The sequence below is a fragment of the Paroedura picta genome, chromosome 11 (genome assembly GCF_049243985.1).
Source record: "Paroedura picta isolate Pp20150507F chromosome 11, Ppicta_v3.0, whole genome shotgun sequence".
Lineage (NCBI taxonomy): Eukaryota > Metazoa > Chordata > Lepidosauria > Squamata > Gekkonidae > Paroedura > Paroedura picta.
In genome coordinates this window covers 43,631,869-43,659,609 of record NC_135379.1, presented here as the reverse complement: position 1 = coordinate 43,659,609, position 27,741 = coordinate 43,631,869, and the positions used below count along the sequence as shown (strand labels likewise).

At 44.6% G+C, this 27,741-nt stretch overlaps 1 protein-coding gene across 1 annotated transcript; it reads left to right on the top strand.

Moving 5' to 3' along the window:
- Positions 1-382: 382 nt before the first annotated feature.
- On the top strand, positions 383-26,951 carry NME8 (NME/NM23 family member 8). Its single transcript, XM_077303041.1, has 16 exons — positions 383-490; positions 1,135-1,175; positions 1,270-1,327; positions 2,707-2,813; positions 3,896-3,967; positions 6,230-6,346; positions 7,721-7,787; positions 8,681-8,757; positions 9,977-10,069; positions 12,182-12,396; positions 14,272-14,450; positions 16,315-16,459; positions 18,736-18,843; positions 22,263-22,414; positions 23,875-24,019; positions 26,629-26,951. The coding sequence occupies exons 2-16, from the start codon at positions 1,143-1,145 to the stop codon at positions 26,876-26,878; spliced, it is 1,818 nt and encodes a 605-aa protein (XP_077159156.1). The 5' UTR covers positions 383-490; positions 1,135-1,142; the 3' UTR covers positions 26,879-26,951.
- The last annotated feature ends 790 nt before the right edge of the window (positions 26,952-27,741 follow it).

Sequence of the window (27,741 nt, the reverse complement as noted above, 5' to 3'; positions counted from 1 at the left end):
GGAGAAAAGTGGGGTATAAATGAATAAATAAACAGACTGAAACCCATAGATCTGAACCCTATCATCTAAACTGGGCCTGTGCAACCTATGGCTCACTTGGCTGTATGCTGATCACTAACCATGCACAGGAGCACACTACGACTTCAATAAGCCGCACACCTGAAGACCATCCTATGTGGCTGGTGGACTATATTAGTATGAGTGGATCAGAAGCAGTGGAACAAGTTCAAAATAATTCTAGAGTGTGTGCGTGCGCATAGGCTGACTGCCAACTATCCAGCAGCCCCTCAAGTCCAGCGGTTTATTCTCCTGTCTCCCCTCCTCCCACTATGCGCACACCCATTCCTTACCATTGGCGTCCATAAGGACATTCTCTGGTATCCATAGCAACAACAGCCAACCAACTGCTGGCCCACTCCTCCTTCAATTCCCCTTGTTTTACGGGGTTTCCTTCACGAAAGCCAGTGGTGATCCTGGCCTCCTGAACACTGTGGGTATTGCCTAAGAACATGGGCATGGTGTGATTGCCAAAATACATATGTATTGTTTGTTTAGAAGACAAGAGCCTGTATGGTGGGTGGGGTTGCTTTTTTTCTCCCAATTACCTTGTTGTGGCTTTGTTTGCCAAAAGTTATGGCCAAATACAGGTACAAAATGGTGGGGAAGGGAACTTTCTCTGCCTTCCGAAACCTGCCATCAGTGGATGATGTTTATCTGGATTTCAGTAAGGCTTTTGACAAGGTTCCCCATGATGGGTAAACTGGAGGACTGTAGATTGGATTTTTGGATGGTTAGGTAGATAGAGAACTGGCTAGAAAACTGCTCCCAAAGAGTGGTTGTCATTGTTGATGATATTTCACCAGATTGCAGGGAGGAGAGCAGCTATTCTCAGCAGAACCCTCCCCAAAATGGTAATTCTGCTGTGACTTGTGGATTGAGCATTCTTGCTAAACCAGTGTTCCTTCAGATGCAAGCTAAATGTTGGTGTGAAACAGCTATATGTAAGGCCTCTTTATACAAATGGTCGTTCTGCTACAAGATCCAAATTCACTTAATCTTAAGGAATAAAGTTCTAAGTTAACTAAACAAGGTATTGCCGTTCGTGCCATTTTGTTTGTTTTTACACCACTACAGGGAATACTATGGCAGGAAAGAAAAAAGAAATTCAGCTGCAGGTATACATCTTTTCCTTTCCTTGGTCAATTTAACTGTTCGCTTGAAACCTCAGCACTTGAGGGCTGACACAATTCTGCGTTTGTTTCACTTTAGACAGCGATACTCAATCAAACTCAATGGGATGAGATGTTGTTGGTTAAAGGCCTAACAGGTATATCCCCCTCCTTTTACTCTTAAATACTAAATTGCCTGGATGGATAGACAAGATATGTACACAGTGTGGTTCCTAAAGTGTGTGTAAACTGCTTCACTGCCTGGGGTGCCTTACAGAAAATGAGTCACATGAAATCTCTCTTGCATTGCTTTTACTTTTCAGACCTTGCTTCATGTAAACACCTTATTGCAGGTGTTTAACAATTCTTGGTGCTGCTGAATGGCCAGGAGAAAGATGCCCTCTCCTTGAATAGATAGATGCTTAATGGGCAGAAATGGGCAGTTGAGGTTTTTCATGGCATGGATTTGCAGCAGGTCGAACTATTATTTCGATTTATTTCCCGCCACTCCCAAATGGCTCGAAAAAAACATTTTTTTTTGGCTCGAAAAAACCATGGATAGAAAAAACTATTTTTAAGGGGGCAGCTAGAGGGGCCATTTTAAAACTTGGCAACCCTACGAAGAAGGGTTCTGCTAGCCCTTCACCAAGGGCACTGTGGCTGTAGAAAAATATACTGCCCAGATCCAACTCAAAGATCATCTGAAAGCAAGTCGTGAGCAATGGGGTCAGTTTCACGAGGCTTTGGTCCCTGGAATTTTCTCCTCCTGGTAATCCCCACTCCCTCCCACCTTAGCCAGGAGGATTCTGGGTATGAGAGTTTCCCAGATGGAAGCCAACCAGCAACTTGCTTACTTCAGGGATCTGGTTTCTGACCTACCCAGCTCTTGATTAAGCCCATGGTATTTGACACCTGCAGACTTGAAAAGCATGACTCAGAGATGCATCATTTGATATCAGCAGAGCTCAGAAAGGGCTGATGCTGGTGTTCACTAAATCTGCACATTTGTGATGCAGAGCAGGCAGCCACCAGCACTGGGATTCCTGCAGTTGCATAGAAGTCCTGCATAATTGCTATTAGTCTAAGGCTATTAATCTAAGCAGGAACTCATGGGTCTTGTAGTGCATGGACATCTGGAGGGCCGCAGTTTGACTACCCCTGATCTAAGGCTATTCATGACCATTAATTCACTTTTGTTGTTGTTATGTGCAAAGTCGTGTCCGACCCATCGCGACCCCATGGACAATGATCCTCCAGGCCTTCCTGTCCTCTACCATTCCCCGGAGTCCATTTAAGTTTGCACCAACTGCTTCAGTGACTCCATCCAGCCACCTCATTCTCTGTCGTCCCCTTCTTCTTTTGCCCTCGATCGCTCCCAGCATGGCCTTTTTTCCTGGAATCAGGTGTGAGGGTCATGTTAGCACTTCCAGTTTTCCTGTTTCTCCTCTACGGATGCAGAGAAAGCTATTGCTCATTTTGGGAGGGCAAGGGAAGTTATTGTCGAGGGCTGACTGTGTGTGTCTGTGTGTGTTTTCAGTCGTGGATGTTTATCAGGCTTGGTGTGGGCCTTGCAAAGCCGTGGTGACCCTGTTCAGAAAATTAAAAAATGAATATGGTGAAGACGACCTTCTCCATTTTGCTGTGGTGAGGATAGAAATATTAAACTTCCAATGAGAAATACGCTTGTTTTGTGGTTGCTGTTACCTTCTTTCATTAGTGATGTTGTTGAAGAAGGGTTGCCAACTCTTAGGGAAATTCCTGAATGGAGCCTGGGTAGGCTGGGGTCTGGGATCTCCAAAGTAGCCATTTCCTCCGAGGACCTGACCTCTGTAAACTGGAGGAGCCTCTGGGAGACCTCCAGGCCCCATTGAGAGAAGAGGATATTGTGCCTTCATATTATGGAATATTGTTATTGTCCGCTAACTCTTAGATCAAGGAGTTCACCATTTCGATAAAATATATATGAAAGAAGGCTTTTGGTTTTCAAAAAAGGAGGAAAGATATGTTCAAGATGTCCAATAAAAATATGTTCAAACATCCAGCCGGCCAGAGCAAAATGGTGAGCGGGGCAGAGGCAGCCACCTGGCCGCCCACCCCATCCCGGCTGGCCCACAAAGCCATGGGCAGGGCAGAGGCAGCCGCCTGACCATCCGCCCCATCCAGGCAGCCACCACATCTGGCTCCCTAGGGCTGGCCGCCTTGCCTCGCCCTGCACCACCTCGCCTTGCTCATGCCACCCGTGCTGCCTTGCCCCGCACCGCCTTGCCTCACGATGGGCCAAGCTCTGTTGCGGGACATCTGCAGAACTTGGTGGGACACGGGGCAAGTGGCCTGAAGGTGGGGCAGTCCCACGAGAAGCGGGACGGGTGGACACATAAGTTTAGAGCCCTGGGGATAGTGAGTTTTATGTTGGGTTTTATGGGGGGGGGTTATATTGTGACCCACCACTAGCCTTCGGAAAGCAGCGAGATATAAGTCTAACAATAAATAAATTGAAATAAATAGTTAGATGCTGCCTGAATTGGTTCACAAAACCCAGATAGAATTAACTCATGTTTTCAGCAGTAGCTTCATGGGTCCATTGACAGGGAGGTACCAATAATAGCACCAAAGGTGGAAACAAGGGAAGAAATCTTTGCACTGAAAACCAAAATGCCTCATTGAACCAGCCAGCAGCAGAAAAGAAGGAAAAGTTTTACTGTATGCTCAATATGTTTGTTTTTTAGGCAGAAGCTGATAGCATTCTGACCCTAGCCGCGTTTAGAGACAAATGTGAACCCACGTTTATCTTCTGTGTGGTAAGCATGCAAGTACTGTATTCTTCTCAGCAAACCACTTCTGGAGTCATATCCCAGTCTGAAAACAGATCCAGGTTACTGAAGTATGAACCGTATTTAAGATGTTTGATGGACGAGGGATCGATGTGTGCAGATTCAAATGCGTTTGAGAACAGGGCCAGCCTATCTATTTGCCACCCTTAAGCAATTGCTAGAGCACCAGAGGTGGAGGGGCACAGAAACCAGTCCGGTTGCTGCCCCACCTGCAGCATCAGGTTCTGTTGTAGCAACCAGCAGTCTTGGGCAGAGACCCTGGCCTCAGTGGCAGTCCACAGCAGGCCTGCTTCCCCCCTCCTTCAGGGGTATTGTCAGTCGTGGGCCCTTTTTCTATTTCCCTTCTCCCCTCCACCAGGCTGGGGCTGTGACTGGGCCAGGGCCATTTTTGCTTCCCTGCCTGCTCCTGTTTTGGCCCTGCAGCAAGCCACATCTGCGGTGAGTTTCTGAGGGTTGGTTTGCAGTAGCACAGAGAGCTCTGAGACTAGCACAGGTATGGAAATCCCTGGAGATTTGGGATTGGCCCCTAGGGAGAACAGGGTTTGGGGAGGAAAGGTCTCAGTGGGGCATATACTGCAAAATGTACCCTCCAGTGGAGCTGATCCCTAATCTGGAGGTAGTTGGAATTCTGGGAGATCTTCAGTCCCTACCTGAAGGTTGGCAACTCTTATGTGGGGGAAGCACAGGGCCCCCCAAATCCCTTGGGTGGGTTCTGTGTGTGACATAACATGCAGAGAATGCCATCGTCATGAGGATGAGCCAAAAGGTTTTCCAGCCTCCATCCAGCTGAGGTAGGTCCTTCATTCTCCCCCTCACTGAGTTCCACGGAGCTCCCCCTCCTGGAGCTCATGGAATTAGCCAATTTAAGGTCCAGTTGATTTCATTTATTTCATTTATATCTATATCCATAGGGATGTCAGTCCCCAGGTGGGACTTGGGGATCCCCTAGAATTATAGCTTCCCTACCGTGGAGGGGGGACCCCGTAGCATTATACTCCACTGAAGTCCTTCCCCACCCCAAATCCCGCCTATTCCGGGCTCCACCCCCAAAATCTTCAGGGATTTCCTCGCCCAGAGCTGGCAGCCCTAGTCCCCAAAGCAGCTTACATTTCTCTCCTCGCCACCACCGTATCCTCACACCAACTTTGTGAGGTAGGGTAGGCAGAGACTGTGCAACTGGCCCATGTTCAGCCCAGCAAGCGTCCATGGCAGAGTAAGGATTCCAACTTAGGCATCCCACACTCTAACCACTATACCAGGGGTAGTCAAACTGCGGCCCTCCAGATGTCCGTGGACTACAATTCCCAGGAGCCCCTGCCAGCGAATGCTGGCAGGGGCTCTTGGGAATTGTAGTCCACGGACATCTGGAGGGCCGCAGTTTGACTATCCCTGCACTATACCATAGGGATGCCTTTCTCAACTTTTTTACCATTGAGAACCTCTGAAACATTCTTCAGGCTTCAAGAAACCCCAGAAGTGGCACAATCGTGCAGAATATGGTTGGGAAGCAGAGCTGTGGACACACCCACTTGGGGTTCCTCCCCTTCTTGCCAATCATTGGCCATTTTGGGAGGTGCGGGGGTTGCTCGATGACCATATATGGGCATATCACCCCTAAATGTATAACAAAATTTTTTAAATATTTAAAATTAATTAATTCCCACTCATTTAGGAAACCCTTCCAGGGCTGTCAAGAAACCCCAGAATTTCCCAAAACCCTGGTTGGGAAAGCCTGCCCCAGGGCAATGCTGGCAAGGCAAAAGAACTCACCAGGGGGAGCTTGTACTGCATCATTTAGAAATGGGGCTTTTGCACACCTGTAGCCCATGGTGCCTGTGCACATCTATTGGAAGGATCACAGGCACCACAAACTCCTGCAGATCTGCATGGCCGGAAGCCCCCAAACACAAAGGGGCTCACTGTGAGTGTAAAATCCCAAAGAAAAGCCCCTGCGTGAATATGAGGCTTAAGACAATGTTACTTATGTGATGGATTTCTATGGCCTCGCTCATTTATTTGCTGCTTGTGCTGAACTTTTTCTCTTGAGAAAGCAAAACACTTGTGGTTAGAAGCAAGCAACACTGTCTAAGCTGAGATGATACCGAAGCCTGGCCAAAAACAAGTTGCTGGAAGCCGATAAAAAGGAAATTAATACATAATGCAAAACTGTCGTCTATTCCTGATTTCTTTTAAAATGATGACTGTGTTGCTGTTGTTGTCGTTTAACAGGATGGCAAAATGATAGATGTCGTGAGAGGTGCAAATGGGCCTCTCTTGAATAAAAGAATAGTGGCACTAATAGAACAGGAGAGAAAAATCGTGGCGGGAGAAATGCCACGGCCGGAGGTAATGCTGCTGTGTCTTAAACTATATGTAGTTGCTCTATCTGGCACTCTGTTGCTAATTGCATTTTCTTTCCTGGTTTGCACGGATTCCTAGTTTTATGCCAGTGAAATGGCCCCCAAACTTATTTTTTACCATTATCCAATGTTCATGTAGATTTCATTCCCTCCCTCTGGACAGGGAGCCCCTGCATCCATGGCAGAATACCTGCTTGGCATTCAGGAGGCCCCTGGTTCAATCCCAGGCATCTCCAGTTAAAATGTTCAAGCAGAAGGTGATGGGGGACCCCTGCCTGAGATCTTTGGTTTCGGAAGGGAAATGCCAGAGAGACGAGGGTGCTCCGAATCTGCTAGAAAGCTTTGGAAATCTGATCTGTGGCTGGCCTGATCACATGCGGTCCCTACGCTGAATCACACCTTTTATCCGTCGAAGTCAGTATTGCCTGCTGGAAACAGCTCCAAGGAGTCATTCAGGGATTTTTCACATCTTCTACTACCTAGTACTTAAAACTGGAGATGCAGAGGAGAGAACCTGAGAGCTTCTGGATCTAAAGCAGGGGTTCTTCTTCTGAGCCTCTCCCCTCCCCCTCTTTTGCCCCGGCGCCTAAAGCAGGGGTGGCCAAACTGTGGCTCTCCAGGTGTCCATGGACTACAATTCTCATGAGCCCCTGCTGGCAGGGGCTCATGGGAATTGTAGCCCATGGGCATCTTGAGACCCACAGTTTGTCCACCCCTGACCTAAAGGAAGGAAAAGTAAGCACCAGATGAAACTCAAGGGAAAGGGCATGCCTCAGGAAAGGTGCCACCACAGAAAAAGCCTTGTCACTGGTTGCTACCCACCTCATCCCGGAGGGGTGGGGGTATGTAGACCAGGGCTTGGGGTGGGGATCTTAGCCGTAGGCTGGATAATGTGAGAGGGGTGCTTAGATATGTACTGAATACCAATCTGTTGTGTGGCTTGTTCAGTTTACGATTAATTCACAAAACCAGCTAAATACAGTCAAGACCCATGGAGCTCAATGGGGCGCAAATGCACAGATAAATGTCCCAAACTTCTATTACGTTCCATAACAAAACTGAAACCGGTGCCTGTTTTGGATTGGCAGGATGTAAATAGCACAGCTGAGGGTGAGTGGCTGTTATGCCCACCCCTCTTATATTTCACGTGAGAGCTATATTAAAAGTGCACGAGACATGTGCAACTCCATTAATCTCCAAGTTGCTCCAAGTTGGGAAGTTCTTGTGCACTTAGATTCTTTTTGAAACATCCTTTTGTTCAGACATCTTTGCATCAAACTGAAATGTGGAAGTAACTGTGAATGCAGGTACCAGAGGACCTCACCGTAAGTTCGCAATTAAAACAAACACACATTTTTAGGTTCAAGAGCTTATCTTTTTGGAAGAGAAAGAACCAGAGGAGGAAGAAGAGGAAGAAGAAGCTGAAGGCAAGTGGTGTTGCCGGCATCATATTCTACATTATATTGCCAGTTGCAGATTGGTCATTGGGTTGCCGTAGGTGGGCATTGTAGAGATCCTAAGAGTGTGGGAAGCAAAACTATTTACTGCAACATGCAGACTGTTGAGCCTCTCTTGCAGGGATGGCCAAACTGTAGCTCTCCAGATTTCCAGACCCTGCCAGCAGGGTTCATGGTAATTGTAGTCCATGGACATGTGGAGACCTACAGTTTGGCCATCTATGCTGTATTGGAAGGCACTTAGCGTCCTCTATACCCAATCACTGCTCTTCTTGGCACACACTCGGTCATACCTGAATCCAGGATCCAAAGGAAGGAGCCAAGGGGGACAAAATTCCCAGGACCCTGATCACCCTGGTGCAGCCGACCTCAGACTTTTTAACCATTAAGAAACCCCTGAACATTTTTCAGGCTTTGAAAAACCCCTGAAGTGGTGTGATCGTGCAGAATATGGCTGGGAAGCATAGCTGTAGACATGCCCATCTGGGGCCCCTCTCCTCTCCTCCCCACTCCCTCCAGGCCCAGCATTGGCCATTTTGGGAGGGAGGCAGGTCTACATGGCCACATATGGTCATATCACCTGATAAGTGTTTAACAAATTTATTAAAAAATTATCTCCCACCCATTTGGGAAGCCCTCCCAAGGCCGTCAAGAAACCCCAGGGTTTCAGAAAACCCTGGTTGAGGAAGCCTGTCCAGGTGGGACATCATGAGCTCAACAGGTTGTGTGAATTGCCTTCGGATGATATCTCATTCAGGAATCTGAGCCCTTCAGGGAAAAGGCAGTGGGCAAATCTATAAACAGGCAAACCTCATCTTTCAAACACATATGGGCTGTTAAAAACACGGCTACTTCTTTTTCAGAGGAAGAAAAATACACAGTTGTCATCATAAAACCCGATGCGGTTGCTGAAGGAAAAGTTGAAGAAATTATACAAACGGTAATTAAGCTCTTTTCTTTAAAAAGCCACAGTGGCATAGAGATTAGAGCAGCCTTTCTCAACTTTTCACTGTTGAGAAACCCCTGAAATTTTCTTCAGGTTTTGAGAAACCCCAGAAGTGACATGATCATGCAGAATATGGATAGGAAGCACAACTGGGTACATGCCCATCATGGGCCCCTCCCCTCCCCATCCCCTCCAAGCCCATAACTGGTCATTTTGAGAGGGCGGGTCAACATGACCAAAAATGCTAATATCATCTGATAAATGTTTAACAAATTTACAAAATATAGAAACAATTAATTAACTCCCAACTCTTCGGGAAACCCTTCCAGGGACATCAAGAAACCTGAGGGTTTCCCAAAACCCTGGTTGAGAAAACCTGGACTAGAGTATCAAACTGGAATTGGGGAGACTATTCTGCACACAATAGATAATGCACTTTCAATGCACTTTAGAAGTAGATTTTGCTGTTCTGCACAGGAAAATCCAGCTGCCAAAGCACATTGAATGCATTATCCTCTGTGTGCAGAATGGGTTCTAGATTCTAATCCCCACCCTGTAACACTTTCTCTGGAGAACCTCCCGCACAGGGCGAGGGGGAGAGACGCACAATTGTCTGTACCATCCCTTTTTTACTTTAGAGCAAGGTTGGGGTAAAAATGCAGTTGCTCACCATGGTTAGAAGATTAATGGGGGATGTTTCCCTGCACACGTCCCTTGCGACAAAGAAGGGAATATCCAGGATGGCCTTTTCTTCTCAGCAATACTGCCAGTCTTGAATTATTGAAACGTTAACTGCAATCACCGTTGGTAGATCCAGTGGCTCTCTTCCAGCGCAAGGAGTCAAACTTTATTTTGTTTTAAAAACATTATTTATAGTCTGCCTGTCTTGTTGAGACTCAAGGGGGATTGTGCAGAGCAAAGCCCCACAGTCAACAGGATGGGCATCCAATGGGAAATGCAATAAGATCTGGATTGCAGCAATCTGGAACCCACCGGGAATCTAGAAGCAGAACTGAAGCAGAGCAGTATTAAAGGGATTCAGGTTTTGGCACGATGTGAATGTATTTAAGACAAATCATTCAGGCAGTTGATTCTGCAATATAATAGGCACTTAAAGCGATTGTAATGGGCTTGCAATTTTTAAACGACCACTAATCGCCCTCATTTTTCTTCTAAACTGTTCTTGAACCTGATGGTCGCTCTGCGACTGAAGATTATCCAAGCAGGCTTCATCGTCCTTGCCCACGATGAAAAGATTTTAAACGAAGAGCAAGTGAGAGATTTTTACAAAAACAGATCAGAAGAGGTAAAAAGTAAAGAGAGATGGGGGAGGCATCACAAAACGGCTTTTAACACAGAGTACTGCTGAGTAATCAGAATTGGGGCTTTTAACTTCCCCTGCAAGAAATTAACTCATTAAATTCTCCCCCAAAGCATGTGCTGGCAGGGGCTCATGGGATTTGTAGTCCATAGACACCTGGAGAGCCACAGTTTGGCCATCCCTGACCTATTGTCCAAGATCTGTTGTCCATCCTTGGCTTTAAGGTACGTAAGCAGTGATCCACCAAGTTGGAAATTTGTTTTACAAAGGCATCTTAGGTTTTGAGGCAAGAATCATATGATCATAGAATCATAGAGGTGGAAGGGGCCAGACAGGCCATCTAGTCCAACTCCCTGCTCAATGCAGGATCAGCCTAAAGCAGTGGTCACCAGCCTTTTTCGGGCTGGGGACCAGGATGGGGGTGGGGGGAGAGAGGGAAGCGCAGGTGCTGGTGGAAGGCGTGGGTGCAAATGCAAAGGGGGTGGGGAAGAGCGGGTGCAAACACAGCCCAGGGGTTGGGGAACACGGGCCTAAAGCATTCGTGATAAGTATCTGTTCAGCCGCTGCTTAAAGACCACCAGTGTGTGTGTGTGGGGGGGGGAGGGTACAGAATAACGCACACACAAATACTCGTGTTGTACACCTGGGCTTTTGGAAGGAAGGTGGCATGGTATAATCCAATGTTGTCAGATCTCAGAAGCTAAGCAGGAGGACTCTGCAGAGGAAAGCACTGTCAAACCACCCCTGCTTCCCACTTGCATTGAAAGCCCCTTGCTGGAATCGCCATGTCAGTTGTAAGGACTTAAGGGCATTTATATATGTACACGTGGTCTTGATGCCACAGATCTGGTGCATCAACAGAGAGAGAGAAGGTTCTCTAGTGGAAGCTGCCTTCCTCTGATCAGCTATCAATGAACCAACCTCTTGCATTGTGGGAAGGTCCCTTTTTCTGTGGCCTCCTGCCCCCGGTCTTCACTCAGATTGGTGGTGCCCATTCATTCATCTCGCACCATGAGGAGGCACACAATTGAAATGATTTGTTTACATAAAGGTAAAGTTAAAGGTATCCCCTGTGCAAGCACCGAATCATGTCTGACCCTTGGGGTGATGCCCTCCAGCGTTTTCATGGCAGACTCAATACGGGGTGGTTTGCCAGTGCCTTCCCCAGTCATTACCATTTTACCCCCCAGCAAGCTGGGTACTCATTTTACCAACCTCGGGAGGATGGAAGGCTGAGTCAACCTTGAGCCGGCTGCTGAGATCAAACTCCCATCCTCATGAACAGACAGCTTCAGACAGCATTTCTGCTGCCTTACCACTCTGCGCCACAAGAGGCTCTTTTGTTTACATAGCCATCCTCTAAAATGGAGGTCTCCTGTCACATGGCAGGACCATCCACACCAAGTGGCACTAGCACTGCTCCATGTAGCTTCTTGTGTAGCACAGCAGCCTTCAGTGGTGCCAGAGCAATTCCTGTTCCCACCCTCAATAAGGGGGTTCTGCTGGTAAAGTTTGGCAGTAGAATCCAAAACGTCCCCTTTTAAGAGACCAACTTATACAGTTAATGAAATGTTGTGTGAAACCAGGGCTGCTGACCTCCAGGTGGTGGCCAGAGATCTCCAGGAATTACAACTGATCTCCAGGCAACAGAGATCAGTTCACCTGGAGAAAATGGCCACAGGAAGGTAGGCTCTATGGCAGTGTACCTCAGTGAAGTCTCTCCCCCTCCCCAAACTCTCTTGCCTATATCTCCAGTCATTTGCCAACTGGCAACCCTAGTCCATATGAAGAAACACCGTTGGTTTCTTGTAGAAATACACCAAAGCAAACGAAACCAAAAGGCAAAAAGTTGCCTCTTCTTGAAATTTATTAAATGCAATCCCGAATAATTTTGCAACCAGAATGGGGTCCCGGGTATTCAATCCCGCTTTCTATTGCTTCTTCAGTGGTTGCAATTATAGTCCTAATAGGACATCATATAATATCAACCCTATGCATGACAAATGCCTTTGCATCTCAGTAGTAACAGAGACGTTGTTAAGTGACTACACAGTGATGCCAGATCTTGGCAACTAATGGCCAATGCAATTCTTACAGCCTGAATTTGAAGACTTTGTTGCATTTATGGTGTCTGGACCCAGCCACATTCTGATAGTTGCAGAAGGTAAAGAAGCCCCTGATGTTATGCCTCTTATGCAAGAACTAGAGAAGAAGGAGTCAGAGGAGACAGAGGAGAAGCAAGAAGAGGAAGAAGCCCCTCATGAAACAGAAAAAGAGGAGGATCAAGTTCCCAGAACTGAAAAGCCAAGCAGGTATAATATCCCTTTGACTGTATACTATGTATGTGTTGCTATGAAGTCCCTTCCCACCTATGGCATACTTATGAATTAACAAATTCCATGGCTGCTTTTATAGCAGGAGTGGCCAAACTGTGGCTCTCTAAATATGCATGAACTATAATTCCCATTGTACAGTCCTGCTGGCAGACGCTCATAGAAGCTTTACAGTTCTTCCTTTCCTTTACATTTCCCAGTTAAGGGGAAATGCTGTTTGTTCTGTATGTAGGGCAATGGACATTGGGAGCTTAGATCTTAGCGCTAGCATACGGGATTGCATAATTACCTTTGGCTAGCTTTCAGGATCTGGCCTGCTATTGGTTGTTGTAAATATCCAATCAAGGTGCTCTGCTTAGGGCCAATCACAGATTGTGGCAGGAAACTCTGAACTGTATATAAGTTTGGGTAGTGGGCTATTGTTCTAGTTAAGAGCAATCGATAGAGCTGGTGTTTGGCATACGAACGTCTCCGAGCCTTATCGAACCTACTATTCAATACCGCTCAAACAATTCATGTGTTCAAAATATGATAGACTCAGTTGAATCATCTTAGAAGAAGAAGAAGAAGGGTTGATTCTTATATGCCGCTTTTCTCTACCCAAAGGAATCTCAAAGTGGCTTACAATCTCCTTCCCTTTCCTCTCCCCACAGCAGACACCCTGTAAGGTGGGTGAGACTGAGAAAGCCCTGATATCACTGCTCAGTAAGAACAGCTTTATCAGTGCTGTGGCCAGCCCAAGGTCACCCAGCTGGCTGCATGTGGGGGAGTGCAGAATTGAACCTGGCATGCCAGGTTAGAAGTCTGCACTCATAACCACTACACCAAACTGGCTCTAATCTTAGCCTCAAAGGTGGCTCCAGGTTTGATTTGATCGAGACTGTGTATTCTGGGCATATTAATATTATTTCTTGCCTAGAAAATATTTTGTTAGCAGACATGTGCAGGGTCAGTACAAAGTGCTGCTCACTTTTCCAACCTTTGACATAACAGCGCATTGCAGAGTTGCACCATACAAAATATCTTCCGACTTTGCTTAGCCTTGCTGTGTGTTCTGCTTGCCATGCTGTGTCCACCCATGAATACCTCCAGTGTGATCCGTTTTGTAAAACAGGAGGAGAAAAATAAAAACCGGAAACGTAAAATATAGGATAAGAAGGAACAGACAAGGTTTTAAAGGCCCAAGAGGTGACAGTGGGCAAATCTCACAAATACATATTTGTAATACAACGTCCCTCACGATAACTGAGAATTCGTTTGAAATCTTAATTAGTGTGAGCAAAAAACAGGGAAACCATTTATTTCTTCACATTTCAGGGCATTTCCCTATCTCAAAAGGTTCTTACGTGGACAGAGTTATCAGACAGTGTCAGAATGGTTTCTGCCCAGAAATGAGTAACATTTGACTGAAATCTGCAGTGCAATCCTAAACAGGGTTACTGCTTTCTTAGCTAATTAATTTCAATGAGCTTAGATGGGGATAATTCCATCTAGGATGGCCCATTTACAGTGCCATCCTGCGTAGAGTTGCACCTCTCAAAACCCATCAACTTCAATGGACTTAGACAGGTATAATTCTCCTTAGGATGCCACTGCTAGTCTTTTGCTCGGCGTGCTCTACTGACCCTGATATTTTCTAATAAATGTCAAAATTGTATGTGTTTCTAACATTTATTTATACAACAGTGTTCTGCCCCAGAAACCTTTTGCTGCAACAATCATGCTTTGTAATCCATAGTCTCTATTTCAATGAGATTCGCAGTGTGAGGGAGCTCCATTTTCCCTTTGACAGCTGTCATGTATGGATTAAGTACTGAGGTAAAACTCTGAAATTATTATTTTTGCCTTTGTTAGTCTGCAAGGTGTTTTGGAAAACCAGGAGATGCTAAATTTATGTGATGTTCAAGACAGCGTCGAAGAAGCCAGCCGGCAACTGGCCTTCTTCTTTCCAAATTTTTCGAGGAAGAAGAAAGGCCCTTCTGTTGAGAGAACGTTGGCCTTGATTAGACCCGCGCTCTTAAGAGAAAGAAGGGGTGAGTGGAGCTGGTGGCATTTTCAACCTGCCCAAGGCATAGGTGCCTGACGAAATTTGCAGGACAATACAATGCAATTTTGGCAGTCCTGATGTTTCTATTGGATATGAAAGGATATTGTATTGGACATGAGTTAAGCCATAACTAAACTAGATCCCCATTCCTGGCACTGGTTGCTTCTGGTTGCTTCTGGTTGCTTCTACGGTAAAAACTGGTTGCTTCTATGGTAAAAAGGTAAAGGTATCCCCTGTGCAAGCACTGGGTCATATCTGACCCTTGGGGTGATGCCCTCTAGCGTTTTCATGGCAGACTCAATATGGGGTGGTTTGCCGGTGCCTTCCCCAGTCATTACCGTTTACCCCCCCAGCAAGCTGCGTACTCATTTTACCGACCTCGCAAGGATGGAAGGCTGAGTCAACCTTGAGCCAGCTGCTGGGATCAAACTCCCAGCCTCATGGGCAGAGGTTCAGACTGCATATCTGCTGCCTTACCACTCTGCGCCACAAGAGGCTCTGCTTCTACGGTAGTCTGTGTAAATAAAAACCAAGACTCCAAGCCACATGCACTAGGAAACGGTGGCAGGATATCTCATGTTTATGTGTCATCTCTGCAGTCAACTCAACAGGTTCTTGGAATCTCCCAGTCTCCAGAGCTGGCACCTCTTGGATCAGCAGGTGTTGAGTCTGCCATGGTCACTGCTACAGCACTGGGTAAGGGTAAAGTTGCTGAGCATGACTGAGTTGGTGGTATCTTCTACTGACACTGAGCTCCAGTAGATACCCAGTTGCTGCCTACCTTCTGAGCTCTGCAGAAATGATCCGCCAGCCTCTCCCCATCCCTTTTCAGGTGTTCCCTGTGCCTAGCCCCATAAGCTGCTGCCTACAATGTCTCAGCTAAAAGTATTCTTGTATAGAAAGCATTTTGAACATTTTGGGTAAATAACGTCTTCAATGACAACATCATATAGACAGAGGTACATTAATCATGTATGGCATGTTTGCACGTGGTTGTCCTGCTTATGCCACAGATCTTTTTTTAATTGTCCTATGCAATCCAACTGTACATTGTTTGACTGTAGTTAGTCTGTAATGGCGCCATATGGGTCATTTAATATGCTCTATGAGCAAAATCTGCCATTTTGCATTCTTGTTCAACCCACACTGAAAAGGAAACTGGACAAGTGACCCAGTTTGCATGGTAGGAAATTGCAACGCATAGAAGATAACAGAGATCACTAATGCATCTTGCACTTGGAGGGTCAGCTACATACAACTTAGCAACCATCTCTGCTTAGTTGTTTTAACATGTTCTACATGGGGCTACCCTTGAAGATGGCTCAGAAACTTCATTTGATTAGGATCCTTACATGAACCTGATGGAGTGACCATAGTAAGTCAGTATTATGCCATTTACACTGGATTTCAGTTTTGTGTCAAGGCTCAGGGACTACTTCCAACCAGCCCAAGACCTGAGATTGGCCCAGGTGCCCAAAGTCATATGAAGACAGCATCCACCCCTTGTTACAAGCATTTTCTGTTTGAAGGGCATATTGCTTTGGAGAACAGATTTAATTAAGGAGGGTCATTGGTGGAGCTGTAGAGGAGGAGCTTGAGGTGGGTGGAGCTAAAGGAAGATAGAGTGGGAGCAGGTCAGCAGGGAGAATGGAACATGCGCCGCTTTTGGGGTATGCGAGCTGCCCCAGTCATGATATATATAAATATGAATGAATGAATGAATGAATGAATGAATGAATGAATGAATGAATGAATGAATGAATGAATGAATGAATGAATGAATGAATCTGGGCAGTACTGTGTGGTTAAATTAGGGCAAGCAGCTAACTGTTGTAACTGTTTGCATGTAGAGTCTATTCTCCAGAGGATTCAGGATGACGGTTTCACCATAGCAATGCAAAAGGAAATTGTTTTGACGGAAGAGCAAGCACGCCTGTTTTACAAAGAGCACGAGAATGAAGATTTTTTCCCAGTACTCCTAAAAGAAATGACCAGGTGCACTCGTTAAAAAGAAATGCATTTGCAGGACAAGAAAGCAAATTTATTTTACCCAGTTCCATAACTCTGAAACTTTGGGGACCAACTTCAAGGTTGGGGGGGGGTCTGTAGTTCTCCCAGAATTGCAACAGTTCTGTGGACTACAGAGATCAGTGTCCCATGTGCTGCGTACATGTATGTTAGTGCTGTCAAGTTGCAACCAACTCATGGTGACCCCAGCAACGAGCTTTCAAAGCAAGTGAGAAGCAAAGGTGGTTTTCCATAGCTTTCCTCTACAGAATGTCCCCTAGTGGTCTCCCATCCAGAGGCTGTTTGCCAATTGCTTTCCGCTGCAGTGCTCTCCTGTATGAGCACCAACCCAGCATAGTTTTTGCTATCTGACAAGTTCAAGCTATGCCATGCCACCTTCTCCTCCAGCATTGTAGGCCTCATGCTGTAATGGTTGTAATCCTGAGACAGGCACTCTACTTGTGTGTCCATTCACAGTTTCTCTTATCATTTGCCTGAGTGAATCAGACGGTTGTCCTCAGAGTTCTCCTGAGAATGGCTCATGATGGATGAAGTCTAGGTAGTCCCATCCCCCAAGGGGTTACAGAAACTTGCCGTGGGGTCGCTAGCCAATGAATAGGTCCTTAAGCCAACATCAGGCAAATTACAAGAGTGATGGAAGAGCTGGTGAGCATCTTTACTATCAGCCTGACCAGTGGCCAACCACCGTTCCTTCTTCCTCTACCCTCCAGAGGATATAGCCTGGAACCTGAGCCATATCAGGTCAGGAGATGTTCTCTCAGACATACCCACCTGTCCCCAACATGTTGCTGCCAAACTTTGACTTGTATAAACTAGGCAACCTGCTTTCATTGTATAGCAAGATCCATATATAATACAGAAAGCTGGTACCTTGGTCCTAAATTCCAATTAAATTTTGCAACGGCATCTATCACTTAAAAAAAAACCCCACCATCCAAAAGGAACCTAAGTTGCTGTTGAAATTCCTGGCTTCTTGTATTCCAGTTTCTGTCGCAAAGATGCTTCATATACCAACGACCCATTTGGTTAGTGGGAACAATTTTTCCCAGATTCAAGATCCTTGGCAATCTGACACTTCCTGCTAGAAGCAAATACCCCCACTAAGGGGATGGACCCAGAAGATTCAAAACCATACAAGAGCCCAGGAAGCCTGCCTTATGCAGAGTCAGACCACTGGTCTGTCATGGCCACTGTTGTCAACAACAACAAGCCTTTAATAGCATATAAAAGTACAATATAAGAAGGGAAAGTGCAAAAGGATCCACTGCTAGTGAAAACAAAGGCAAAGATCATGCTTTAGACATAATACATTCACGATTTCTCATGGCAAGATATAAAAACTTTGCAACTGGTTCAATTATATCAGGGTTCTGGGATGTCAAAAGAAACTGAGACTTAAGTTCATCCGAATGCAGTTCTCTTTTACACAGCAGTGAGTTAAGAAATTTAGCTCAGATCGAAGAATAAAATGGACAATGGAAGAAAACGTGTGTAATTGATTCTATACAGCATTGTCCACAAGGGCACAACCTAGCTGAATGTGGGATCTGTTGAAATCTCCCATATAGAACAGGGGAAGGTAGAGCATTAGTGATTGTAAGCCGTGACTTCTTCGGGCCAGTGTTGTCTAAACCAGGGGTAGTCAACCTGTGGTCCTCCAGATGTTCATGGACTACAATTCCTATGAGCCCCTGCTACCATTTGCTGGCAGGGGCTCATGGGAATTGTAGTTCATGGACATCTGGAGGACCACAGGTTGACTACCCCTGGGCTAAACCGACTGCCAATAGCTCTCCAGGTCTCAGGTGGGGTCTTCCTCCTGACATACCACTTGATTGTTTTAACTGGAGACGCCAAGGCCTCAACCTGGGACCTTCTGCATGCCAAGCAGATACTCTACGGCAAACAAACCCCTACATATACTGGCCCCCAACTCTGATGTTGAGCATTTCTAAACATAAAAATGGTTTGGTGGAGAGACAGCTTTAACAATCACTATTTCGAAGACTTATCAGAGGTAGACTTAATCCTTCGGTTCTGTCTAATGGCGTGTTGCTGTTCGTCTCCCACTCATTGAAAACTTGTTTTCAGCTATTTGGAAGGATAAGATGCTTAGAATAGTCCCAAGGGTAAAGCAAGCTCCCCTCCCTCCCCTAGAATGCACTGCAGTGGTTCATAGTCTTATCACAGAGCACAGGGTTGCATTTTTAAAAGACCATTTCTTCTGTATTTGAACTGAACAGCGGACCAACTCTGGCGCTTGGTTTGGTGAGAGAAAATGCAGTCGAATCATGGAGAAATTTACTGGGTCCCAAGATTGTCGAGGAAGCAAAGGAACAGTGTCCAAACAGGTGATTTTTGAAGTAATTGCACCTCATGCATAAGGGATACAGAGAGAAAACAAAGTGGTCTGTCATTGTACCACTGTTTACAGACTTGGTACCTTGCTGATAGACTAAGATGGGTGGCCGTGTTAGTCTGTCTGTAGCAGCAGAAAAGAGAAAGAGTTCAGTAGCACCTTAAAGACTAACAAAATTTGTGCTAGGATATGAGTTTATGTGAGTCACTGCTCACTATCACAGATCTCTGAAAAAGCGAGCAGCAACTCACAAAAGCTCATCCCCTACCACAAATGCCAGTCTTGAGGGGGCTGATGGATAACATCTCTCTTCTACGAGAACCTTGTTGTAAACTTGTGTAAGCACAGTGTCCTCATGTGGATGGCATGGAACACTGCAGCACATTTCCAGAACTGGTATCACCTACAAATTGTTTTGCCAGTATCTTTTGAGGGACAATTAATGCGGGAGACCATGAACAATCCAAAACGATTGCGACTGGGATTATATTAGATTTCTGTAAAAGTATATTGGAGTATACTTTAAGTAAATACTTTAAAGTATTGAAATACTTTTAAGTATTTAAAAGGCTGCCATATAGAGGATGAAGTAGAGTTGTTCTCTCTTGCCCCGGAGGGATGGACCAGAACCAATGGGATGAGATTATTTCAAAAGAAATTCCGTCTAAACATCCGGAAGAAGTTCCTGACAGAGCGGTTTCTCAGTGGAACCAGCTTCCTCGGGAGGCAGTAGGTTCTCCATCTTTGGAAATTTTTAAGCAGAGGCCATCTGACGGAGAGGCTGATTCTGTGAAGGTTCATTGGGGTGGCAGGTTACAGTGGATGTGTGACAGGGTTGTGAGTGTCCTGCATAGTGCAGGAGGTTGGACTAGATGACCCATGAGGTACCTTCCAACTCTATGATTCTATGATTCTTCTATGAGTGAAACAATGAACCTTTTTTTTACAGAATGGAGTTAGCGACAAACATAACGAGCACAAAGAATAATCCATATTGTCATGTGTACTATGAATATGGTTTTGATTGCTTTTCAGTGCATTCCTAATTGCTGGTTTCAATTGATTTAGAAGGATTTAACTCTGTTTAGGATTGCACTTTTGAAGTCATAAAATCACATTGCGTTGGGTTGCTACAGTTTAAAGCAGCCTTTTTCAACTCTTCTACCATTGAGAAAGCCCCAAAACATCCCTCAGGATTCAAGAAACCCCAGAAATGGTGCAATTGTGCAGAATATGGTTGGGAAGCAGAGCTTTGTTCATGCCCACCTGCCCCCCCCTTTCCATCCCTTCCAGACCCATCATGGACCATTGTGGGGGTCAGCATGACCATATATGGTCATAAATGTTCAACAAAGTTTTAAAATATATTTTAAAACTCTTCAAGGACTTTCTGGAAACCCCAGGGTTTCACAAAGCCCTGGTTGAGGAAGCCTGGTTTAAAGTGACAATACTCTTATAGTTTGATGGAACTGAAAAATGTGTGAATTGTTGTTGTGGTTGTTGTTGTTGTTCTTTTTACTGTTGCTATGTATGTCCTGCCTTTCTTCCCAACCCAGGCCACCAAGATGGCTAGCAATGAAAAACTGAGCATTATAAAAACAGCACATAAACCCTGTGAAAGCCTGGAGCCAGGCATTCAGGGCAGGAAGTAGGGGTCTCTGCCACACAATAAAAATATCTTCGTCTGTCAGTTGGCAGAAGGGAGAGAAGGGATTTCTGGTCACAGTTCTTCAAGACAAAACTCACACCCCTAAGGAATAATGTACTTTTCTTAACCACCCTAGGATTTTGTGGGGTGTTATGATTTCCCTTTTAACCAACGACTAGTAATTGATTGTTTGACTTCTATTATAAATATTTATTTAATTTATATCTTAATTTAATCTGTTTATCTGATGTAGGGTTTATGTCCAGGTCCTATCACTAACATTACCTCAATTATCTGCTTTTTAGAAATAGATAGGACATTCCTGTTCACTGTGTACCTCGATGACTTTTAATATTACTATGCCATTAAATTTAAATGTGAATTGGGGAGTGTAAATATCTGAAGGTTGCCAGAGAATTGGTTCAGCAAGCATGCATTCCATAGTGTGAGAACATAGTTGTGTCTTGTGTACAAAAAGAAGCAGAGGAAAGAAGAACCTGCAGGGGGAAGCAAGCTCTAACTAGACAGGACTGTAGAAGGAGTACCTTCTTTCTAAGGGGGCTTTTCCATGTTAGTCTGCAGAAGGTTATTCTTTGGCCTTTTCTTCTAGAACATTCTAGAGCTCTCTCTCACAGCTCACAAGGCAGGTTGATTTAATTTCTTTTCCTTCTACCCAGTTTGTGTTGGCAGAGTCTAAATCTTATTTATTTAAGAATAAATCCGTTTATTAATGAATAGAACAAAATTTAAAGGAAAGAAAAGAGACAGATAGAAGTGTTCAGTGAATGCAGCAGTCCCCTGGAATTTTGTCCCATCCATCCATCCATCCACCCACCCCCACCACCCTTTGCGGTGAGATCTACTGAGCCAGACTGCAGCAATAAATCCGCAAAGAATTGTTGGGTCAGAACCGTTGGGGAAAAACAAAACAAAGCTGCAAATACTCTGGGATCATAAATTCCTGCTAGTTCCTTTCAGAGCTCAGTCCCCCTGAGTCTAGTGTCCATGGGACTGTAAGGGACACACAAATTAAGGAAGAAAGTTGTTGAACTACATTCTGAGGGAATATAAAATATTTGATTTGATTTGACGTATTGATTCTCTTTTATGGTTAGGACTTTCTATGGTTGATGCCTTTTATTGTATGCATTTATTACTTTGTACTCTTTTTGATGGTTATTGCTGCGATAACTGTTTTTTACGTTCATTTTATTTCTTTTTGATTGTGTGATAAAGTTAAGGCTTATGGCTACAGCGTCTATCAGATAAATGCATACATGCTCAGTGCCTCTGGGACTGTCAGGGACCGCAGTTTGGGTGTGTTTGAAGCAATTGCTGCAGGGCCCAGGATGTTACTAAGTGTACTTGGTAGAGGAATAAAAGAAAGTGAACTATTTTTGGAATTGTGCAAATCATAAACCAGTCAAACAAATGCCCCTCAAAATGAACAACTCTGGATGAAGGATGTTCCAAGGGAAACCAGCCCCTCACATTTGATCGCAAGCATCACAGGTAAGAAAACTTTTCTCAGCCACTTCTTTGAACTCTCGCTGTTTTCTGCTGCCACAGATGGATTAACATGGCTCCCCATCTTGAGAGATTTGTGCAGGTTTGGTAACCTTGAAAATGGAGCTGCTTGTTCAAAAGGAGAATGTAGTTGTCACTCAAATGCGTGAGGGATTTGGGCCATGTCCCTAATTTGTGGATTTTGTGATTTGCCAATTAGGGCCATGTCCCTAATATGTGGATTTTGTGATTTGCAGTTTGCGTGCCGAGTTTGCCATTGACAGTGCTCCTATCAACCAGCTGCATGGCAGTGATTCTGCCAGTCAGGCAGCAAAGGAGTTAGAGTTCTTCTTCCCAGTGGAGCACACTCTGGCTGTCATTAAACCCACCGCTCTTGAAGAACACAAAGGTAAATCAAGCAGAGAAGGGGTGAATAAACAACCCAAGGGGATTAGTGGGCATGAAGGCTTCCAGACCTTCTGGGATTACAGTGATCTTCTGGTGACACAAATCCATTCACCTGCAGGAAAATGGTCACTTTGGAAGGAGGAGTCTATGTCATTATGCCCCATTGAAGTTCATCTACCCTACCACCCCCATCATCAAGTATTTCCCAAACTAGAGCTGGCAACTCTAGGGATTACACCATACAAAGCAGTAAACACTTTCCATCTTCATTCAACCTATGTGGGCCTTGTTTTATAATTAGGCAATATGGGAAGAAGACAGAAATTGTAAATAATCAGGCCTGTAGGCTTAAGGCTAATGAGACCTAGAGGTGTCAGAAGACTCCTATTGTGTTGGAAGACCTCCTGTTGACAAGCCTTGTTGCCTTCAGCCACACCAAGTGTTGGTTTGAGGACAATAAAAATGATGATATCATGTACAATATATCATTATTTCTTGCGGGGGGGGGCAGGACATCAAATTCATCTAAGAATGGTCAGAAATTCTATGGTCAGGACCTCCAGCAGTTCCTGGAGCAGTGTGACATCATTTCCAGAGTCCCTTGGAAGTGACATCATGGCACATGTGCCTCCTCTTATCCTTCCCTTCTGGCAGTTGCTAGGCAACCATAAAAAGACTTGCAAATGTTATGTCCATATCGAACATGAAGAGCTCATGCTGCTCTCTCGGGGGAAAAGATCAACAGTGCCCCCCAAATGACTGATCTGTTTGCAATTTCAAACAAAATGCACGTCGTGAAGACATGCCACTTTTGTATCTGCATTGTGAGCAGGATTCTTCATTCATCACAACTGGAAAGCCAGTTGGTAGTCATTACTGGAGCATGCTCAGCTGTGTAACTCCTTTCTGTCTCCTCAATGACTGCTTTGTGAAACACAGAAATTGCTCTGAGATGCTTTCACTCCAGTTCTGCCTGACACTTGGGCAGGGAACCTCCCCAGTAGGGTGCCATCTATCCATTGAAAGAGCCTCTTGTGGCGCAGAGTGGTAAGGCAGCCGTCTGAAAGCTTTACCCATGAGGCTGGGAGTTCAATCCCAGCAGCCGGCTCAAGGTTGACTCAGCCTTCCATCCTTCCGAGGTCGGTAAAATGAGTACCCAGCTTGCTGGGGGGTAAACGGTAATGACTGGGGAAGGCACTGGCAAACCACCCTGTATTGAGTCTGCCATGAAAACGCTAGAGGGCATCACCCCAAGGGTCAGACATGACTCGGTGCTTGCACAGGAGATACCTTTACCTTTACCTATCCATTGAAAAGTCCTGGGGTTTACTAGGGAGCAACAAGAGGACTTGGTATCATATGTCAAACGGGGGTTCTGAGGCTCCCAAGTGCACACTGGCTCTTTTCTGGTTTCTACTTTTATAAGCAGATCTCCTCATTTTTCATTTCTGGCTCTCTTAGATGAAATTATGAATCAGGTAAAAGATGCCGGATTTATCATATCTGAAATGCAAGAAACAAAAATAACTCCGGAAATGGCAGCACAGTTTTATAAAGCTCACGAAGGGCAGCCCTTTTATGATCACCTTGTGGAATACATGTCCAAGTAAGTGCTTGCTCTTTCAAAGCAAAGAAGGCAAGACATTTTATTTGTTTGTTTGTTTGTTTGTTTGTTTGTTTGTTTCATCTTTAGGCCGTCCTCCTAGCAAGCCAGCTCAGGGTGGCAAACATCAGTTCCTTCTAGTAATGCAATCATTAAAACAATTATGTTCAAGATTAACATTTAAAAATTACATTAAAAACCAATAACAACAGTCTGTGTTGTTCCCATTCTCCTGAAATCAGACTGTGGTCTGGGGCATCTTGTAATAGGAGCCCTAGTAGATGTCACGGTTGGCCAGATTTCTAACTTGCAAATCACTAGGAGCCTATCTGGTCCAAAACAGAGAAAATATACTCTCTATCCAAAAACCCTTCAGTTATAGTAAGTGTATCTCTTTGTAAATGTATTATTAGAAATCCAATAACAACAGTCTGTGTTGTTCCCATTCTCCTGAAATCAGACTGTGGTCTGGGGCATCTTGTAATAGGAGCCCTAGTAGATGTCACGGTTGGCCAGATTTCTAACTTGCAAATCACTAGGAGCCTATCTGGTCCAAAACAGAGAAAATATACTCTCTATCCAAAAACCCTTCAGTTATAGTAAGTGTATCTCTTTGTAAATGTATTATTAGAAATTTCCGTTTCATCATGTATGTGCATGGGCATCTTCGTAGTCCTTTACAGGCTTATATCCATGTGTGGTGCAAACATCCTAATCATGCACAGATACACATGGCCACCATGTTGACTGGATGGGGGAACATTCATATTTTGCACATGTGGACAGCGTCAATATGCATGAACCCAACAATGGATTTCCCCCCTTAGGTTCTGGTTTATGTGTATCAAAGTTACATGTGCATGCCTGCAAAATACATGCATTCTCATGTAGACAGCATAGTCAATAACATCAGCACGCCATTGTCAATAACGACATAGCACTTCACTCATCCCCTCCTTCCACTGGAGAGAAGATGAGTTTTTTATTTTTAATATATACTGGATTTTAATGTTAGATCTTAATTTGGTTCAATTGTTTGAACATGCTGTAAGCTGCCCGGAGCCCTCAGGGAAGGGTGACATAAGCATCTAATAAATAATATATAATAATAATATAATAAATACATAAGTGGTGGCCAAATATATTAGTAGTAAAGCACATTCCTGATATATGTGGCTTCCAGAGTCCCAGGCCATATGCATGCAACATTTTTAAAGAGTTCTTGTCTTTATTGCTATTCTTCTGCTTTGCTCTGATCTTTCCTGAAGGATCATAATCCAAACATAATTGCATGCCATGTGGATAGAAAGATGCACATTTTCAAACCTCCTACCCATATTGTTTCCATTTTACAGCTTTCATCTCCTTGTGGGGATTAGGCCATCATTTTCTTATCTATATCACCTGTCAGCTTTTCAAAATAAAATGTAGTTGCTATATTGCTAGAGTACTATAATGTAATAGCAATATAGCTGTTATTGATTTTTGTAGTTGCTATATTGCTATAGTACTATACTGCTATAGCAGTATAGCTGTTAATGTTTTTTGTAGTTGCTATACTGCTATAGTATTATAGCTATACTGCTATAGTACTATATTGATTTTTGTAGTTGCTATACTGCTATAGTATTATAGCTATACTGCTATAGTACTATATTGATTTTTGTAGTTGCTATATTGCTATATATTGCAAGATAACTGCTATTGATTTTTTTTAAGTCAGCAAAAAATCCTTCAGTGGCATAGGCAGGGGGAATCACAAGTGGCTGACTGAGGAAAGTGTGGAATCTCCATGTCTACTGGGAATGATTTTGCATTCAGAGCAGTGCTGAATCTACAAGACAGAATCAAAACTGAATGAATGCAGCCTTAAAAAATGGGGGAAAGGATAGACTGAAGGTATAACAAGGCAAAATATGGGGAAACTGAGAACAACTCTCATGTACACAATGAGTCCTTCTGGTTGTCATGAAGGCCATTACATTAGAACAGTCAAATTCATAACATTAGAACAGACTGATGTATTGTGGTCTGATTATATATGGCAGCCCATTTTCAAAGGCAACATGTTCAGACCCTGTTTGTTTTGCTCAAAATGCCCCCTTAGTTATGCTGGCATAATAACTATGCTTTTAGCATTTGTGTATGGTGCTAACCATACGTTAGCATGATGCTCTGCCACTATGAACAGGCTAGTGGTCCCTGGCCCCAAAGAAATTTGGCTGGCCTTGACCAGAGCCTTCTTGACCCTGGTTCCTACTTGCTTTAATGAGCTTCCAGAAAACATCAGGGCCCTGTCAGAGCTCACTGAGTTTCACAGGGCCTGCAAAATGGTGCTCTTCCACCAGACCTATGGTCAAGGCCAGTAAAATAGTCAGCATCTATACGAACATCAGATTTGCCTCGGTCCAGTACTGCACCCCACCCAAGGTCCTAGCTTATACTTTTGGTTGAAATTATAGAATTTTTAAAGATGGTTTTTAACGTAAGTCAATTGAATTATTGTGTACATGTTGTCCACTCAGGCAGAGAAGGTGGTTTACAAATTTAAAGAGAGAAAATTAAAAATAAATTTATTTGCACTGCATCTTCATTCTGACTTGAATTTTCAGAGGCCCATCCATGGTAATGATTCTAACCAAAGAAAACGCCGTGGAAGACTGGCGGAAATTAATGGGGCCATCAGATCCAGAACGAGCTAAAGCAACTGATCCTAATTCGTTACGTGCTCGATTTGCTAAAGATATTTTGCGCAATGCTGTTCATGGGTCATCCAATCCGGACCACGCGCTAAAAAGCATTGAATTTGTTTTTGGAGATATTGACCTGGAAAGCCTCAAGCATAAATATGTATATCTGTAACAGAATTTTAAGAGAGTTTGTTTATGGCCATGTGTGCCAGACAAAGGAAATAAAGTTAAATTTGTCTCTGTAATAGGATGACATAATGCCTTATGGATGTCAGCGAGGGCTTTTCCCCTGACTGCTAAGAAATCCTCTGTAATATCTTGGATTGTCATTGGACATTGTCAGGCAACACAGTTACACACTAGTGAACAGAATGTTCATGCTCTCAGCGGATTGGATTCAGCCCCCTCTTTCACTCAGTCTTACTCAATGTACTAATGTACCTTCTTTGGTGTATTTATATTGATACACTGGCCTCTTCAGGTAGTATTTTGTGTCTCTCTTTTATCTGTTCCACACAATATATTTCTGGTAAGGATTTAGAGAAGGAGCGTGTCTCAGTGCTTAACACCCACTCAGGGTGGCTGTCCCACCCCTGAGTGCCTCCTCCTCTAACTGGCTTGCCTGTCTGTCCAGCAGCCAGCCAATCACCTTCCGTCACCCACCCCTGACCCACCCCCTCCTCCTTCCACTTCCCTCTGAGGCTCGGAGGCTGCAGATCCCTGCCAGGTGAGAGCTGCCCCTGCTGGTGAGTTCCCTGCCCAGGAGCCTCCAGACTCCAGCCTTTCCAGGTCCCGGGGGGAGGGAGTGGCCATCTGCAGAGTTCTTCCACACACACACCCAATCTAGCACCCATTGTATTCCTGAATGCAATGGGCTTGGCCTCTAGTTGAAAGCATATTTCATGATCCAAACTTATGTTACGAAGGTGCATGAAATAACTGATTGTGCTCCTCCATGGAAGAATCTGTGCACAATTGCCAAAGCTGCTCTTACTGGCACCAAGCTCCTCACATTATTGGAAGAAGGGATTGGCA

What these genes read in the sequence shown, in the direction of transcription:
- NME8 (XM_077303041.1), top strand. Translation starts at nt 1,143, where the DNA reads ATGGCAGGAAAGAAAAAAGAAATTCAGCTGCAG. An exon ending in AGAGGAAGAAGAAGCTGAAG is followed by an intron (nt 7,788 to 8,680) that starts GCAAGTGGTGTT and finishes CTTCTTTTTCAG; the next exon opens with AGGAAGAAAAATACACAGTT. An exon ending in CTCCTAAAAGAAATGACCAG is followed by an intron (nt 16,460 to 18,735) that starts GTGCACTCGTTA and finishes TGAACTGAACAG; the next exon opens with CGGACCAACTCTGGCGCTTG.